This window comes from Myxocyprinus asiaticus, chromosome 24, assembly GCF_019703515.2.
Source record: "Myxocyprinus asiaticus isolate MX2 ecotype Aquarium Trade chromosome 24, UBuf_Myxa_2, whole genome shotgun sequence".
Lineage (NCBI taxonomy): Eukaryota > Metazoa > Chordata > Actinopteri > Cypriniformes > Catostomidae > Myxocyprinus > Myxocyprinus asiaticus.
In genome coordinates this window covers 45,617,668-45,636,994 of record NC_059367.1, presented here as the reverse complement: position 1 = coordinate 45,636,994, position 19,327 = coordinate 45,617,668, and the positions used below count along the sequence as shown (strand labels likewise).

The 19,327-nt window shown below is 43.0% G+C and overlaps 1 protein-coding gene across 4 annotated transcripts in view; it reads right to left on the bottom strand.

Moving 5' to 3' along the window:
• Positions 1–19,327, bottom strand: part of LOC127415225 (interleukin-17 receptor B-like) — a 75,864-nt gene that overhangs the window by 33,772 nt on the left and 22,765 nt on the right. For 3 of the 4 annotated variants that reach the window (XM_051653877.1, XM_051653879.1, XM_051653880.1), the window contains 2 exons: positions 8,461–8,596; positions 8,327–8,371 (listed from right to left, as the gene is read on the bottom strand). In XM_051653877.1, the coding sequence (XP_051509837.1) occupies positions 8,327–8,371; positions 8,461–8,596 (181 nt within the window). The remainder of the gene's footprint in view (positions 1–8,326; positions 8,372–8,460; positions 8,597–19,327) is intronic. The other variant, XM_051653881.1, reaches the window with a different exon arrangement.

Here is a 19,327-nt window from a genome sequence, read left to right as displayed (position 1 = left end):
TTATTTATTTATTATTATTTAAGAGAGTCAGAAGCAATCCTACAGTACATGCCTGATTTATTGTCTCTCTGCATTGCAGACAACATACAGTATAAAATAAATAATATGTACCGTAATACATACTTTAATGAACTTGTTTTTATTGTTTCAATAATTCAATAAATACTATAATTAATGAATACCATTGCATTGCCTACTATTTATTTATTAAATGTACAGTTATTTCAGAAAATAAGGCATTTTCTCTCAATACAATAGCATTTTGGCTGTTTAATCACAAAACAACGCAGACACACTAACGCATACCTATAAATGCAAACCAAAGCGTTGGCCGCTACGCAGAGCCTACGTTGTAGGTTTGACACAGAAGTATAAACTGGCCTTAAGTATTAAACTTTGGCGTGTAACTTGTCCCATAGTTTTTGCTACAGACATGAATGATCTCTCAAATTATGTGGCTTGTTGAGGAAAGGTGTGCTGTCACTTTTCTAAAATATCAGACTATTTTTGCCTGGCAGACAAAAACTTTCAACTCTAAAAGTTAGATAAACTTCAAAGTAGGGTTAAATCTAGAGACCAGAATATAATTTAACTTGGGTTGGGCTCATTTTACTTGGACCAGAAAGCTACCATCTAGAAATCACACAGAACACCCTAGTAGTAGTAACCACCTAGCAACACCTTTAAGGCCCAGATATAGCCTACTTCATATAAAATTGTAGAACGAAAGGGTGTGACATCATTCAGAACCAAATCTGGTCAAAAATAAGGTGTTTTTGCATTTGTTTCTGTGGTTCGGAACAGCTTGTCTGGGCAAACATTTAGGAAAACTTCTAACCAGCTGCTAAACATCTTCTTGCTGCCATTGGTCCACGTCATCAGTAGGTGTGACCTGAAGCTCCACCCACTACTTTGTTTATGTTGTTCAGTCAGTATTCAAAGTGAACACACTGGCGAGAACAAGAACATGTCATGCGATTTTTGTGTGTGTTTAATGTAGTCTACAAAAGGAATCAAATCTACTCAAATACTCTCAAGTGCCCATTCACTCATGTGCCATCTGCAGTAAAAGCCATTCACACATCTGCCCAAAGAAACATATGCCTCTATCACCATTCTTGCATCTGTATTTTCCCATTATTAGTCTTTTACACACCAATTTCTGCAGTTGTATCAGAATCCACATATATTACAATAACAGTGTAATCGGTGCATATTATGGCCGCATATAGCATGTTAGCACCATGAATTCACAATGTAAATAAGACAAATTAAAAATGTTCTACTGTATATACAGTATATATTACTTTAAATAATCATCGAGTGGTTAAAACTACTTCTTTTACTGTAAACTCTATTCATAGAATGAGGCATAATGTCACTGATAACACATTTTAATGTCACATTAGTTTAGGTTTTACTTAGCGTCCTCATATTTAAATGTACTTCTAAACACCCCCCACAGCGGTGTGGCGGGTGTCTGAATGTTCACAAACAGTTGCTCTGCTGGTTCAAACTTCTTTTTACCCCTGAATGAAGAAGAACTTCTCCTGAAGTATATCGGGGCCTTAAGAGACCACTCAAGAAACCTTTGCTATGGCTTAGCAAATATTTGGAAAGTTGTCAGATAAACTCCGACATCAAGCATCAATTACTTTTTCTTAAAATTTCTTAAATATCTAGTTAATATGTATTCAAAATATATTAAGGACTGATGTTCTTTGGCTTTTAAAACATCATGGTTACTTGTGTAACCTCCGTTCCCTGATGGAGGGAACGAGACGTTGTGTCGATGTAGTGACACTAGGGGTCACTCTTGGGAGCCCAAGACACCTCTGGTCTTTGATAAAAGGCCAATGAAAATTGGTGAGTGGTATTTGCATGCCACTCCCCCGGACATACGGGTATAAAAGAAGCTGGTATGCAACCACTCATTCAGGTTTTATGCTGAGGAGCCGATATAAGGTCCGACCATTTCAGCGGGTAGTTCAGCGTTGTGGTAGGAGGGACACAACGTCTCGTTCCCTCCATCAGGGAACGGAGGTTACACAAGTAACCATGACGTTCCCTATCCGTCACTCACTCAACGTTGTGTCGATGTAGTGACACTAGGGGTCCCTATACAAAACGCCACAATTGGCTGAACTGTGTTATGTGAACTGGTGGTGTGTGGTGGGCAGACTACTGTGTGCCTCATAGCCAGCATACCAGGTCGACATGTAACCTCCCCCAACATAGTTATGAGTGTCGAACGGCCCTTTGGGGGACAAGTCGACTACCCAAAAGATAGAGACAGGCTTAACCCAGTCGTGGCCTCTTTTCCCCTTCTCTTTTTCCACTCCCTAAAAAAAGAAGGGGGATTATCCAACTGGGCCACCAGGTCTAGTCGGGGGGTGTCCCTCCCAAGGGGAAGACACCGCGGAGACCACACCTCGCCCAAAGAGGGGGGGGGGATATTTGTGGAGAGTGGAGAGTCTTCAAGGTAGATCCTACCCAATGTGGAGAGTCTTCAAGGTAGATCCTACCCAACGGGGGAGGAGTTACTACAAACATGGAGACTGGGGTAGAGGGGCTCTGCCCTAGGAAGACGCAGTTTGCCAACAGGGAAACGAACTAGCAGAAGATATATATATCGCATGGGGTTAGCCTTACAGGGAACCGCCACATGCGGAGCACCGGCAGCGAGTCTCTCCAAAAACTCGACTGCCACAGGGCTCGGAGGAAGTCAACCAGGGAACAAAATTCGTGAACACTACTGGGAATTAATGGCACACATTTTCAGCTTAAAAGGAGGTGGAAGGCGCTATGTGCAAGCGATACACCCAGCCAGCTATCCCGGGCTTATCCGCTTGTGTTGCGTGCCACTACCTGGGATGAAACCGGCTCCACCCGGAGGTTGTAGAACCGTGCAAAGGTGTTGGGTGTTTCCCAGCCTGTTGCTCTGCAGATGTCTGTTAGAGAGGCACCTCTGGCCAAGGCCCAGGAAGCCACTACACCCCTGGTAGAATGGGCTCATAGCCCTACCGGGGGCGGCATGTCCTGGCCGAGATATGCCATAGTTATGGCGTCAATGAGCCAGTGGGTGATCCTCTGCTTGGAGACAGCGCTTCCTTTCCGCTGTGCACCAAAGCAGACAAAGAGCTGCTCAGAGATTCTAAAGCTCTGCGTGCGATCCAAATAGATGTGTAAAGCGTGCACCGGACACAGCAACAACAGGGCTGGGTCTGCCTCCTCCTGGGGAAGCGCTTGCAGGTTCACCACCTGGTCCCTAAAAGGGGTGGTGGGAACCTTGGGCACATAGCCCGGTCAGGGTCTCAGGATCATGTGAGTGTAACCCGGACTGAATTCCAGGCACGTTTTGCTGACAGAGAATGCTTGCAGGTCTCCTACCCTCTTGATGGAAGTGAGCGCAGTCAGGAGGGCAGTCTTCAAGGAGAGTTACTTAAGCTCGGCTGACTGCAAAGGTTCAAAGGGGGGCCTCTGTAGACCCTGAAGAACTACAGAGAGGTCCCATGAGGGAACGAGGCGTGGTCTGGAGGGATTCAGCCTCCTGGTGCCTCTAAGGAACCTGATGATCAGGTCGTGCTTCCCTAAGGACTTACCGTCGACTGCGTCGTGGTGTGCTGCTATGGCGGCAACGTACACTTTCAAGGTGGAAGGGGACAGCCTCCCTTCCAACCTCTCCTGCAGGAAGAAAAGCACTGATCCGTCTGCGCATCTCTGGGGGTCTTCGTGTCTGGAAGAACACCACTTAGCGAACAGACGCCACTTAAAGGCATACAGGCATACAGTGATCGTGTCTACCACCGTGGGTGGTAGATCGCTTAAGTCTTCCATGTCCCGTTCAGGGGCCAGACATGGAGATTCCAGAGGTCTGGGCGTGGATGCCAGAGGGTGCCCCGTCCCTGAGAAAGGAGGTCCTTCCTAGGGGGAATTCACCAGGGGCGAGCTGTCGCGAGGAGCGTGAGGTCCAAGAACCATGTCTGGGTGGGCCAGTAGGGTGCTACCAGGATGACCTGCTCCTCGTCCTCCCTGACCTTGCACAGGGTCTGTGCAAGCAGGCTCACTGGGGGAAATGCATATTTGCGTAGGCCAGGGGGCCAGCTATGTGCCAGCGCGTCTATGCCGAGGGGAGCCTCGGTGAGGGCATACCAGAGTGGGCAGTGGAAGGATTCTTGGGAGGCGAACAGGTCCACCTGTGCCCGTCCAAATCAACTCCAAATCAGCTGGACCACCTGAGGGTGGAGTCTCCACTCTCCCCTGAGGGTAACCTGCCATGACAGCACGTCCGCTGTAGTGTTGAGGTTGCCCGGGATGTGAGTGGCTCGCAGTGACTTGAAGTGCTACTGACTCCAGAGGAGGAGACATACAGTTGTGACATACAACGAGCGCACAGACCACCTTGGCGGTTGACATATGCTACCGTTGCCGTGCTGTCTGTCCAAATTAACACGTGCTTGCCCTGGATCAACGGTCGAAACCTCCGCAGTGTGAGCAGAATTGCCAACAACTCGAGGCAGTTGATGTGCCAATGCAGTTGCGGACCCGTCCAGAGGCCAGCAGCTGCGTGCCCGTTGCAAACAGTGCCCCAGCCCGTTTTGGAGGCATCTGTCATGACCATGACGTGCCTGGAGACCAGTTCTAAAGGAACACCAGCTCGCAGAAATGAGAGGTTGGTCCAAGGACTGAAAAGACGGTGAAAGACCGGCGTGATGGCCACGAGATGTGTCCTGTGGCGCCATGCCCATCTCGGGACTCGAGTCTGGAGCCAGTGCTGAAGCAGCCTCACATGCATCAACCCAAGCAGGGTGGCCACCACTGAGGACGCCATATGCCCCAGGAACCTCTGAAAAAGTTTCAGTGGAACCGCTGTTTTCTGTTTGAACGCCTTCAAACAGGCCAGCACTGACTGGGCGCGCTCGTTCGTAAGGCACGCCGTCAAGGAGACCGAGTCCAACTCCAAACCGAAAAAAGAGATGCTCTGAACCAAGAGGAGCTTGCTCTTTTCCCAGTTAACCTGAAGCCCTAGTCGGCTGAGGTGTGAGAGCACCAGGTCCCTGTGTGCACAATATGTCTCGAGAGTGAGCTAGGATTAGCCTGTTGTCGAGATACACATCTGCATAATGCATTTTTGCATCAGCATCTTGAACGGGAGTCTGTGTAAAGCCCGGTCAGTACTCGCAGGTCCAAGATTGGGCGCAACCCACCGCCTTTTTTCGGTACGATGAAGTAGGGGCTGTAAAACCCTTTCTTCATCTCAGCTGGAGGGACAGGTTCTATTGCGTCCTTCCGTAGGAGGGTAGTGATCTCTGTGCGCAGGGTGGCAGCGTTTTCACTCTTGACCAAGGTGAAGTGAATACTGCTGAACCTGGGTGGGCGCCTGGTGAACTGAACCGCGTAGCCGAGTCAGATGGTCCGGATCAGCCATCGCAACGGATTGGAAAGTACGAGCCACGCGTCCAAGTTCCGCACGAGGGGGACCAAGGGGACAACATCGTCGGACATACCGGCAGGTGGGGCCTCGCGGCAGGGCGGAGCGCGATGTGCCACACCACGTCGTGGTCTCTGAGTCTAGGGACATCGAAGCACTTACCTGGCTCCTTGTGACCACCCCCGGAACAGCCTGGGACGGGGGAGGAAGAGGCCTGTCCTCATAACCCGTGGAGACTGCCACATCGGGGGCGGCTGTGTGCCACAGCTGGGCGCTCAGGGGCGGAAAGGCCACCACTGGAGCGCCAATCATGCAAGAAAAAACCCGTGGATGGTAGTCGTGGTGACAACCGTACACACCGGGTATGTGACCCAGGGAGGAAGGAAGCTGCTCTTTTGCTGAACTGTTGGGTACCACAGCCACTTGGGCATGCGGCGAAATCAAACAAAAAGGCAACAAAAGATTTTCCGCCCGGCCCTCCACTGGGGGATGGAGTGGTCTTTTTACCAGCTCCACATAAGTGGGTTCCCTCGTCCCTGGGTCGCCCATCTCAGGGGCGCTTTGAGGACCTCCGTGGGTTCTTAGGCGCCGGCTATGAGACGGGTGGCGTCTGCTTCCTGCGGTGGGCTCCACACCTGGGCCGGGCCGAAGGGGCGGGCTGCGGCGGAGCCGGTGCAGTCACCGCAGGGGGACGCCCTTGGCGACGGGCAGACGGGGTGCGGGATCTTGAGCCATGCCAGGGCAGGATGTGCCGGATTGCCTACGTCTGCTGCTTCGCCGAGAACTGCTGGGCAAAGTCCTCGAAGGTGTCGCCGAATAGGCCTGCCTGGGAAATGGGGGCAGCAAGGAATCGTGTCTTGTCGGCCTCGCCCATCTCGACCAGGTTGAGCCAAAGGTGGCACTCCTGGACCACTAGTGTGGCCATCGTCTGCCAAAGAGACCGCGCTGTGACCTTCGTCGCTTGAAGAGCGAGGTCAGTCACAGAGCACAGTTCCTGCATCAAATCTGGGGCGGAACTACCCTTGTGCAGTTTTTCAGCGCCTTGGCTTGGTGGACCTATAGGAGAGCCATGGCGTGCAGGGCAGAGGCGGCTTGTCCAGCAGCGCTGTAGGCTTTAGCCGTCATGGACGATGTGAGCCTACAGGGCTTGGACGGGAGCTTAGGGCATCCGCGCCAGGTGGCGGCGCTCTGCGTGCATAGGTGCACCGCGAGCGCCTTATCCACTGGGGGAATCGCCATATAGCCCCTGGCCGCCCCGTCATTGAGGGTAGTGAGAGCGGGGGAAATGCGGAATCGGGGCCGGCCAGTAAAAGGTGCCTCCCACGACTTCGTCAGCTCCTCGTGCACTTCTGGGAAGAATGGCACTGAAGCGGGGCGTGGGTGCTTTGAGTGGCGCCGTGAGCCCAGAAACCAATCATCAAGCCGCGAGGGTTCAGGGGAGAGCGGAGGGTTCCACTCTAACCCGACGCTCACGGCCGCCCGGGAAAGCATGTCCGTCATTTCGGCATAGGCCTATGACTGGGCAATCGTCCCCGAAGGGGGAAGCCCAGCTGAGGCTTTTGCGTCCGACTGGACAAGCCCGCTCTCCGATGCTGCGCTCGAGAGCTCATCATCTTTGCGGGCTCCGAACAAGAAGCCAGACTCCCCATGAGACGAGCCGGCGAACTCATCCGGAAGCCCGATTGGGGCAGACAAGCGTGCTGGGGGATGGGAGGTCCGCGGGGGGATACCCGGTGGAGACAATCCCATTGGGGTCCCCAAATCGCCCCCAGTGCTAGCCGCGCTGGCCTCATACCCGTAGGTAGAAGGACCTAGGCGGGGAGCTGCTGGGGTGGCTTGCTTTCTTACGGAAGCAAGCCGCGACCGCAATGTTGCCATGGTCATGTTCATGCAGCGAGAACATGAACCATCCACAAACACTGCCTCCATGTGGGTCACATCCAGGCACGAAAGACAGCGATCATGACCATCTGAAGTTGAGAGATAACGAACGCAACCAGGAATAATACACAATCAGAAAGGCATCTTTAAAAAGAGGCGTCTTTAAAAAGACGTTCTATGTGTGCCACTCTTTTAGAGAAATATATACTTTTTTAGAGGAGGAAAAGCTCTTTCAGAAAATATACTCTCTTGTTTTTCTGCCGAAGCGCCCAGGGGCGTTCTCTGCAGTGCACCAGTGCAGAGGAGGGAGAAGCCGCTGAAATGTGCCGTCAGATCCAGCAGAAGTGATTGAACAGTAGTATTCAGCTCAATGAGCATGACCGTTCGGCTCTGAAGAGAAAATCTGAATGAGCGGTTGCATACCAGCTCCTTTTATATCCGTATGTCTGATGGAGTGGCATGCAAATACCACTCGCCAATTTTCACTGGCCTTTTATCAAAGACCAGAGGTGTCTCGGGCTCCCAAGAGTGACCCCTAGTGTCGCTACATGGACACAACATCGAGTGAGTGACAGATAGGGAACATTACATTTCAGGCACAGTGTCTGTGGATGTACAACAGTGAAACTGTCAGGATCCCGTCATCTCTTTCCAATCTTGTTTCACACTTTCAGTTTTTGACTTTCAGTTTGTGTTTCGTGTTACCCATGTGTTCCCTAGCCTTACCTGTCTGTTTCTGTCTCGTTGCTCCTTCTCACTTGTTTGCTCCCTGGTCGCACAACTTTTGTTAGCCCTTGTTTGTGTATTAGTTCACCGGTTTCTGTAACCCCTGTCTATCTGTTGCTGTATGGTTTTGGTTTGTGACCTTATTCCAGGTCAGTCTTTTTCTTTTGATCCTGTCAGTTTGTTGGCTTCTTTTGTTTTTTGTTTATTTATCATTAAAGATCCCATCATTTATCCCTACCCTGCAGTTGAGTACTTTCTCTCCAAAACCTGAAAGAAACATGGACTTACGTGTGGAACACAGTGGGTGATTGCTCATACGTTTACTCTCACATCCTAATAAGACAGAGATATAACAATTAAATATCACATCACACAGAGTGGAGAAAATGAGATATAATACTTTAAGATCAATTCAGTCTAACCTGGTGTTTTATAAGATGTGTCCTTTAAATATTTCCCTCCTGTATTAGGTAGTGATGAGGGAAAGTTAATGGCACGGATGTGATATTCAGTTGAAGGACTAACAGACACATCTGACACAGTGAAACTGAACCATAACTATCAATCAAGAAAATGTTCAGGTTAGGACACAGAAATAAAGTGTATGAATTACAATCAGAATTCTATCAACACTGTGATTCTAGACTGAACATCTGTCAAAGAATGTTGATTTAATGGAATATTCTGGGTTCAATACAAGTTAAGTTCAAATGACAGCATTTGTGGCATAATGTTGATTACTAATATATATATATATATATATATTAAAAAAAGAAGCTAAAATCGAAGGTAGAAAGGCAGAAATGTGAAGCTTAGAGTATACACACACACACACACACACACATACACACACTGGTGGCCAAACATTTGGAATAATGCACAGATTTTGCTCTTATGGAAAGAAAGGTACTTTTATTCACCAAAGTGGCATTCAACTGATCACAATGTATAGTCAGGAAATTAATAACATGTAAGATTACTATTACAATTTGAAAAAATTCAGAACTTCTTAAACTACTTCAAAGATTTCTCATCAAAAAATCCTCCATGTGCAGCAATGACAGCTTTGTAGATCTTTGGCATTCTAGCTGTCAGTTTGTCCAGATACTCAGGTGACATTTCACCCCACGCTTCCTGTAGCATTTGCCATAGATGTGGCTGACTTGTTCAGGTACTTCTCACGCACCTTAAAGTATAGCTGATCACACAAAAGCTCAATGGGGTTAAGATCCATAACACTCTTTTCCAATTATCTGTTGTCCAATGTCTGTGTTTCTTTGCCCACTCTAACCTTTTCTTTTTGTTTTTCTGTTTCAAAAGTGGCTTTTTCTTTGCAATTCTTCCCAGAAGGCCTGCACCCCTGAGTCTTCTCTTTACTGTTGTACATGAAACTGGTTTTGAGCAGGTAGAATTCAATGAAGCTGTCAGCTGAGGACATGAGGCATCCGTTTCTCAAACTAGAGACTCTGATGTACTTATCCTCTTGTTTAGTTGTACATCTGGTCTTCCACATCTCGTTCTGTCCCTGTTAGAGCCAGTTGTCCTTTGTCTTTGAAGACTCTAGTGTACACCTTTGTATTAAATCTTTGTTTTTTTGTTTTTTTATTGGCAATTTCAAGCATTGTATAGCCTTCATTCCTCAATACAATGATTGACTGACGAGTTTCTAGAGAAAGCTGTTTCATTTTTGCAATTTTTGACCTAATATTGACCTTAAGACATGCCAGTCTACTGCATACTGTGGCAACTCAAAAACAAACACAAAGACAATGTTAAGCTTCATTTAACGAGCCAAATAGCTTTCAGCTGTGTTTGATATAATGGCAAGTGATTTTCTAGTACCAAATTAGCAATTTAGCATGATTACTCAAGGATAAGGTGTTGGAGTGATGGCTGCTGGAAATGGGGCCTGTCTAGATTTGATCAAAAAATGACTTTTTTCAAATATTGATGGTGCTGTTTTTTTTACATCAGTAATGGCCTGACTATACTTTGTGATCAGTTGAATGCCACTTTAGTGAATTAAAGTACCAATTTCCTTCCAAAACAGCAAAATCTGTAATTTTTCCAAACGTATGTCCACAAAGTTTTGGGTTTGCACAAACCCCAAACTTTTGAACGGTAGTGTGTGTGTGTGTGTGTGTGTGTGTATGTGTGTATATATATATATACATATATATATATATATATATATATATATACACACACACATATACACACACACTACCGTTCAAAAGTTTGGGGTCACTTGCCTGAAAAGTTTCTCATGATCTTAAAAACCTTTCGATCTGAAGGCATATGCATAAATGTTTCAAATTAGTTTTGTAGACAAAAATATAATTGTGCCAACATATTAATATATTTAATTACAAAACTAAAATTTAAAAAAAAAAAATAAAAAAAAATGTAAAAAAAGTTTTTGAAATTGATGACTTGGACCAAATAATTAAGAAAAGCAGCCACTAAGTGCCCAACATAGATGGGAACTCTTTCAATACTGTTGAAAGCATCCCAAGGTGATACCTCAAGAAGCTGGTGGAGAAAATGTCAAGAGTACATTTCTGCTAAATCTGGGCAAAGGGTGGCCACGTTGAAGATACTAAAATATAACATAGTTTTGATTTATTTTGGATTTTTTTTAGTCACAACATAATTCCCATATTTCCATTTCAATTATTCCATAGTTGTGATGACTTTAATAATATTCTAAAATGTGAAAAAAAAAAGAAATATATATTTTATAAAAATGCTAACATTAGTTCTTTTTTTGCATTATATGAGCTGTATAGTTGTTTAAATCGTCATTTACCGGGATTACAGGGTTAACACCGTTATGCAACAAATGGCAACAAAGTTGTAAAACTGGATATAACTTTACACATAAAAGGTTAGTAAACTATTTTATCACACTAAAATCATGTTCACACGCATATTGTTTATGTCTTGTGGCTATACCTTTGAAACAGTGAGTATTTTAACGTTTATGATTTGACCCAATTCACTTCCATTGTATGTGTCTTACTGTAACCCAGATTTTTGCTTTTTTTTTTAAGAATGGAGGGACAAGTCAAAACTGATTTTTGTAGTAATCAGCATTATGCCAGACATGCTGTTGATTGAGTTTAACTTGTATTAAATCTGGAATATTCCTTTAACATATTGTTCTTTTGAACTGGGAATACATTTCACCTATCCAATATGTTGGCCATTCCTGTTATGCTGTACATGTTCATGTCCCCATCAAATATGTCCCAGTATATCAGATAAAATATTAAATTCACTATTTTAACATCTAATAGTTCTATTTTGCCACAACATCACATCAACAAGTGAACATAGGAATGAATTTCATATAATTATACTACTTCGATTAGAGTGGATGTTACCATTTTTGCCATGTCTCCAGGTGCTTTGGACTAACTCCTAACATGAAAAACTGGCATGCTGGTTTTGTGATATTATTAGTTGATTTGTCTCACTCAAAAACATTCCATCCTGTATTAAACTATTCCTTTATGGTGGGCCTTTAGCCCCGCTGTACACTACTTCTCAGTGTCGCCATTCTTGTATATAGCTTTCTTGTTGCTACACAACTGTTTTATTATTATTAAAGGGAGTTCACCCAAAAATGTAAATTCAGTCATTGTTTACTCCAGGCATGTAGCTAGACCCTGGCTGATAGGGCTGAAGCCTCGGATCTTTTATTAATAACCCCAAATGTTTTTTTTTTTTTTTTTTTTTTTTTGTGACGAAAGAAAAAAGAAAAAAATAAGGCTTAGCCTAATGTTCATTACATCAGGGTACAAAAGCAACAAGGCAGGCTGCAATTCTGGCTTCAAATGTAAATGAATTCTGATCAGTAAGCCCCACTTGCATTAATTGACGGTACGCATTTTGACATTTTTACCTGCTCATCAAGTTCATCAGACACGTTAAGTGTGTGGGAATATTTTGTGCACAATCACATAATTCTTGATATCTGTAATTTAATTTTCACTAGTTGAATTTCACAATGATCTCTGACACTGCTGCAAGCCAAATTTTATTTTTTCGCAGGATATGAATGGTTGATATCAACAATTCAATTTTCACTAGTTAGGATGCTAATTCTTGATATCAAGAATGTAATTTTTAATAGTGAAAATGGCAATTGTTTGTATCAGTAATTACATTTCAACTAGTAAAAACATGAATTCTTGATATTAAAAAAAATGACATCACTCACAGAAATCATATTCTTGATATTAAAAATGGGATTTCAGGGGTCACGTGACACCATGCAAGGAGCAGACGTGTGAGCGATGAGCTCTGCGCACTTTGCTGAATTTTCGATTATTCTCATGTTATAATCTGGTAAAATTTGATACACCCAGTTACACATTTGCCTTTGTTGCAAAACATGGCAAAGAAGTCAAAATCCTCAGGCTCTGGAGACATTAAAAGACACTTACGTGTTCAGGATGAAAGCCCCGACAGGCCTACAGACCGGGGACTCGATTTGGATGGTGCGGCGGGAGAAGGAATCCAGCGTCAGTTGTCCAACATGTCGGTGATGTTGACGAAGATTCTTGCTGACTTGGAGGATCTCGCTGTAATACGTCGATCAATTACGGCGATGGAAACAAAATTCTCTGAGTTAGCTACAAGAGTGACTGATGTTGAAAAACGAATTGATTTTCTGGAATGTTCAGAGAGGGAATTAACCGCTAATCCGCCCACGACCAAAGTTGATTTGGAACATCTCCTTGAAAAGCTTGAAAATCTTGAGAATAGAAACTGCAGGAATAACGTTCAAATTGTTGGAATTCCTGAGCATGAGGAGGGCAGAGATATGGTGAAATTCCTAGACGAGCTTTTCCAGAGTCTGCTCGACATAACAGGCCACAAGCTGGAAATCGAGCAAGCTCACAGAGTCCCGGCTCACAGATCTGCTGAGGGAGATAGGCCCAGATCGATTCTGGCCAGATTTCTGAGATCATCCGATAAAGATCTTGTGTTGCGCCAGGCGAGGAGCAAAGGGAAGCTTTCTTGGAAGAACCATAATATTTTCTTGTTCCCGGACTTTGCGAACTCGACAAGAGAGAAATGCGATCGGTTCAAGGAATGTAAGAAATTCTTACATCAGAAAAAGATCTCGTTTGCTCTAATGTTTCCTGCCAAACTGAGAATAGAAACGAAGGTCGGTCGCAAAGTATTCACATGTCCAAATCTGGCAATGTCTTTTATAGAATCAATGTCTCAGTAAACCATTGGATGTTTCTCATGTGAGTGGGCCTGACTCGCTGTACTTACTTTTGAGGAAGCTGGGCGAAATTTTGGTTTTTTTGCGTTGGCTCCGCCGAGCGGCTTGAGCTTGTTTTGTGAAAAAATACTTTTCCTTAAATAAACTTTTGCATTGACGAAAGATTACTTTGCATTGAAGTTCCCGGACAGATTGAGAGTGGACACTACGGATGACTGCAAAATATCTACATGCTCACACAAAGGATGTCTTTTATAAAGCTGACGGATGGTGTAAGTCATGGTATATACTTTTATGCGGCCTCCGAGTGAATTGACTCGACCATCCGGGGAACCGGGATACCGGTTTTGTTTCTTTTTGTATTGGTTCCGCCTAGCGGCTGGAGCTTGTTCTGTTGAATAACACTCCTTTGGAACAGCTGTGGATTAATCTGTTCATTCTTCGTGCTTATTCCTCCTGCTGGCTGTAGTTTGTTTTGTTGAGTATTGTTTACAGGACATTGGAACGATTACATCATCCGTTGAACTAATAACAGCTGGCTCACGGATCATTCATCTGTCTGTCCGAGAAATCTGAACGGTTTTATATCAGCTGGAATTAGTTTTGTGGAAGATCACATCTTTGAGACAGTTCTGTGAATAAATTTGTACATTCTTTGTGTTCATTCTTCCTATTGACTCGGTTTATTTCACAAAGTGTTTTCTGTTGTGTGGTTTTGCCTCACACATTTGTGAGGCAAAATTGAGCAATCCGATGGCAAAGTTGTCATGGCCTCTAGTGGGCGTTCATGGACCTTTTGAGTTTAGAGGGATTGTCGCCAGTTGGCGCTGTCGTGTGCGGGGTTAATGCGTACGTTTTTCTATTTTCTGTTTGTTTTGTTCGGGGGGTTGTTCGGGGGTTGATTGTTTCACTAATGGGGATTGTGGTCTGTATAATTTTGTTTTTGACACACAGTTTTTTTTATTTTTATTATATCAATATGTCAGTTGTTAATATGAGTGGATTGTCTCTCTCCACATGGAATGTAAATGGGTTGGGGCACCCCATAAAAAGAAGGAAGGTTATTACTTTTCTTTAAAAAAAAAGAAATATGATATAGTGTTTATTCAAGAAACACATCTTTCTCTGCAGGAAGCTGAAAAATTTGGGAAGATATGGGGTGGACATGGTTTCTTTAGTGCTGGCTCAAGTAAGAGCAAGGGAGTCATTATATTGATTAATAAACATCTACAGTTCAAATGTCTCAAACAGATTAAAGATAAATTAGGAAGAGTAATTATTGTGTGAAATTCAAGGGCAAAGGTTGATTCTGGCTAATATTTACGCACCTAACGCTGATGATCAGGGCTTTTTTATAGATCTTGAAGGAATGTTGCAAGCTGCTGGCACCCCTCATGGTATAATATTGGGAGGAGACTTTAATCTTTTGATGGACTCAGTCCTTGATCATAGTGAAGCAAAAGTGTGTAAGCCCCCTAGAGCAACACTGACGCTTCACAGGATGTGTAAAAATCTTGGTCTTACAGATACTTGGAGACTTTTGAACCTATCTGGTAGGGACTATAAATTTTTTTCATCAGTCCATAAGATTTATTATAGAATAGATTTTTTTTTTATCCAAATCCCTCATTTCATCTGTTGTTGATTGCTCAATTGGAAATATCTTAGTCTCAGATCACGCTCTGGTGAGTTTAAAGGTGTAGCCATATACAGAGAAAAAGAAATCATATAGTTGCTGCCTTAATGTGTCCCTTTTGCAAAATCCTGATTTCCAACAAATGTTAAAGACTGAAATCAGTGTTTATATGGAGACCAACTGGTCCTCAGTATCCTCTGTGGGCGTGGCTTGGGAGGCACTTAAGGCGGTTCTTAGGGGTCGGATCATACAGTATGCCTCGTTCATCAAAAAATCCAAAGCACAAGAACTCGTGGAGTTGGAAGGAAATATTAAAAGTGCAGAGGCAGAGCTGAAGCGCCGTATGTCATCTGATGGCCTCAGAGAATTGATCCGATTGAAATATAGATATAATACTATTTTGTCACAGAAAGTGGAGTTTTGGCTATTCAGGGCAAGACAGTCATACTTTGAGTCAGGGGACAAAGCAGGAAAACTTTTGGCTAGATATATAAAGCAGAGAGAGTCTTTTTCTATCATTCCCTCAGTGAAATCTGCTTGTGGTGAAATATTTACCTTGGCTGTTTATATTAATAATGCCTTTAAAGAGTTCTATCTTGATCTTTATAGTTCCACGTCTTCGTCTATTGATGAAGATATTAGGAACTTTCTGGAACCATTAGATCTCCCTAAACTGACGACTGTGCAAAAAAATTCTCTTGATTCTGAGATAACCTTGGAGGTGCTTGACGAAGTAATTAAAGGCCTGATGGCTTTTCCTCTGAGTTTTTCAAATCTTATGCTACAGCACTGGCTCCACTTTTGTTAGAAGTTTATATGGAATCATTAAAGAATGGAAAGCTTCCTCCAACCATGACACAAACCCGGATCAGTCTGATTTTAAAAAAGGACAAAGATCCAAGAGAGTGTAAAAGTTACCACCCAATTTCCCTGATCCAGTTGGATGTAAAAATTTTGTCCAAAATTCTGGCTAATCGATTAAGTTATGACATCACTTATACATATAGATCAGGTGGGGTTTATTTGAGGCCATAGCTCTTCTGATAACATTAGGTGTCTCATCAATATCATGTGGTCAGTAGCAAATGATCAATCTCCGGTTGCTGCCATCTTTCTTGATGCCGAAAAGGCGTTTGATATGGTAGAATGGGATCATCTTTTTAAGATTTTGGAAATGTATGGGTTCGGGAGTACATTTATTGGTTGGATTAAGTTACTTTATAGACACCCTGTAGCAGCGGTACAAACAAATGGGTTAATTTCAGATTATTTTACTCTGGATGGGGCACCCAGCAGGGTTGCCCTATTTCCCCATTATTGTTCTGGGTTGCCCTCTTTCCCCATTATTTCTGTCTTGCCCTGGAACCATAAGCAGCAGATAAGAAAGGAGGATGATTTTCCAGGGGTGACGGCAGGAGGTATGGCGCATAAGCTTCTGCTTTATGTAGATGATATTTTATTATTTGTCTCCAACCCAATAGACCTTTGCCTTGCCTCCACAGAATTATTAACTCCTTTTCCAAATTCTCAGGATACAAAGTCAATTGGTCTAAATCCGAAGCTTTGGCTTTGACAGCGTACTGTCCAGAAACAGCCTTTCAGCCGGGTGCCTTCCAGTGGCCCAAACAGGGAATTAAGTATTTGGGAATTTTATTCCCAGCAAATTTGTCTGATTTAGTCAGAGTGAATTTTGATCCCTTAATAAAAAGGTTTTCGAATGATGTGGACAGGTGGGCTTCATTACACTTATCAATGAAGGTTAATGTTATTAAAATGAATTGTATTCCAAAATTTAACTACCTGCTACAATCTCTCCCTGAAGATGTCCCCCTCTCGTATTTCAAGCAATTTGATAGCATAGCGAAGTCCTTCATTTGGAATGGTAAACGTCCCAGGTTAAATTTCAGTAAATTACATAGGCCGATTGACAAAGGTGGGTTAGGTCTACCCAAGATTTTATTTTATTATTATGCATTCAGTCTTGGACATTTGGTTCATTGGTCGCTTCCACCAGAGAGAGCTCCTCCCTGGTTTTGTATAGAACAGGAAGTTCTTGCCCCTATCTCGCCACTGCAAAGCCTTTCGATTAAACTAGCTGGAGAGGTTAAGTTGCACCCCGTTATTTTGCATTTGCACTCAATATGGACAAAAGTGTCCAGAGTGTTTAATTTGGATATTTATTTAAACGTAGACTCGAGCATATGGCTGAACCCTAAACTATGTATTAATAAGTCCCCTTTTTGTTGGTCAGATTGGATTGTGAGGGGGGTTAATACACTTGGTGACCTGTATGAGGATGGAGTATTGAGATCTTTTGAAAATTTGATTCAACATTTTGGGATTCCCAGATCTCAATTTTATAAGTATTTACAGCTGCGCCACCTGCTCTGCTCTGTATTTGGGAGTAGCATATACCCCCCTAGAGTGGCAGATACTCTGGAAGTGGTGATTGCTGCTTTTGGGAAGGGTTACTCCCTGCTAATTCAGAGTCTGGGGGACGGAGCTTTAAATTCTCTCAAAAGATTATGGGAGGAAGATTTAAATTTGTTATTGGAGGAGGAAGTGTGGGCAGGGATTCTAAAGAGCATGAAGTCTGCATCTGGAGATGCAAGGGTTCACCTTATGCAATTTAAGATTTTGCATAGATTTTATTGGACCCCCTCTAGATTGTATAGGCTTGGTCTTAAGGACACACCCATCTGCTGGAGATGCCATACTGAAGATGGAGACACCATCCATGTTTTTTGGGGGTGCCTTAAGATCCAAGAATTTTGGCTGAAGGTGCAAAGTTTTGTGTGTGATGTGTTGGGCACTCAGGTCTCGTTCTGCCCCAGACTCTGTATTTTGGGAGATAGGGAGGTCATGGATTTGGTAGATAAGTACATGAAGGACTGGGTTTTGACCAGTTTGATGATTGGTAGGCAGGTTATTTTGAGGAGTTAGAAGTCGGATGGAGCGCGTTCCCGGAGTGGTGTGCGGAGATGGGGAGGGTGGCTGCCTTCGAGGAGGGGTCGAGCATTAGGATGGGGGTTAGGGAATCTTACAATAAGAAATGGGGCAGTTTTTAGCATTTTTGAGGGAATCTCTAGGTGGGGCAGTGGAGGGAGTAATTAGAGTTTTTTTTTTTTTTTTTTTTTATTATACTTGATTATTGTATGTTATTTTATGTTGTTGTTTTAGTTTTCTGTGTGTGTCTATATTCTGCTGACCACAGGGGTGTTCGTGGGGGGGTCAGGGGGGGTTGAGAGTTTGGTAGGGGGAGGGGATATAGTGGGGGTTTAATGTTAAAAGTGTTTGATTCATTCATTATATAGATGTTGTTATATTTTTTGTGATAAATTATGAATCAATAAAAATGTTAATAAAAAAAAAAAAATTCAAATTTCAACTAGTAAAAACCCTAATTTTTGATATCTATAATTGAATATTCTCTAGTAAAGTTTCACACCAATATGTCATTCACTCCTATTCAAAACATAATTATTGATATCAAAAATGAGTTTCTTACTGAAATTCCAATTTCACATATAAACAATTCTTTTCTTACTAGTAAAAATTGAATTTTTGATATCAAGAATGTATTTCTACAAGTGAAAATGTCAAATTTTGATATCAACATTTGAATTCCAACTAATAAAAATGCTCATTTTTGATATCAGTAATTCGGTTTTCACTAGTGACAGTTTTAATTTCTGATATCTATAATGTAATTGTTACTAAGAAAGTCTATTTAGATATCACTAATTACACTCAAAATTATTGATGTCTGAAATTAATTTCCAGATATCATAATTACCAAATAAAACATGTTGAAATTAATTAATCAAAAATGACCATTTTCACTAGTTGTAATTCAATTGTTGATATCAAGAATGAACATTTTACTATAACAATGTAATAATTGATATCAGTAAAGGGATCTCTACTAGTAACAATTATTGCCTTGATACTGTATCTAAAATAGCCTTTGCAACTAGTGAAAATAGAATTACTGATATCTTAAATGTGATTTCAACTAGAAAAAATACTACTATCGATGTCCAGAAATAAAATTAACAGGTAAGAATAGCTATGGTAATGAGTTTATGAATATTAATGAGACCTGGTTTTCCCATGTATCCACTTTTGTAGCAGGTTAAAAACATTGGAGGGAGACATTCCATGTGGGTAAAAACAGCTAGTTTTTTAAAAAGTTTTTATTTTTATGTTTAAGAAACGGAAAATGAGAATTCATTTCAATTGTTCTTTTTTGTTCATTGTACGCATTACTTTACGGAGAGCTTACGACCAACTAGTTAAGTTTTGCCTTAAGAACAGGTGATGCAACCAAAATAACCACTGACTTAGTTACAAACTAACTAGTAGTTGAACTAACTAGTTACTAAGTCCTTAGTGTGAACTTTACGTCCCA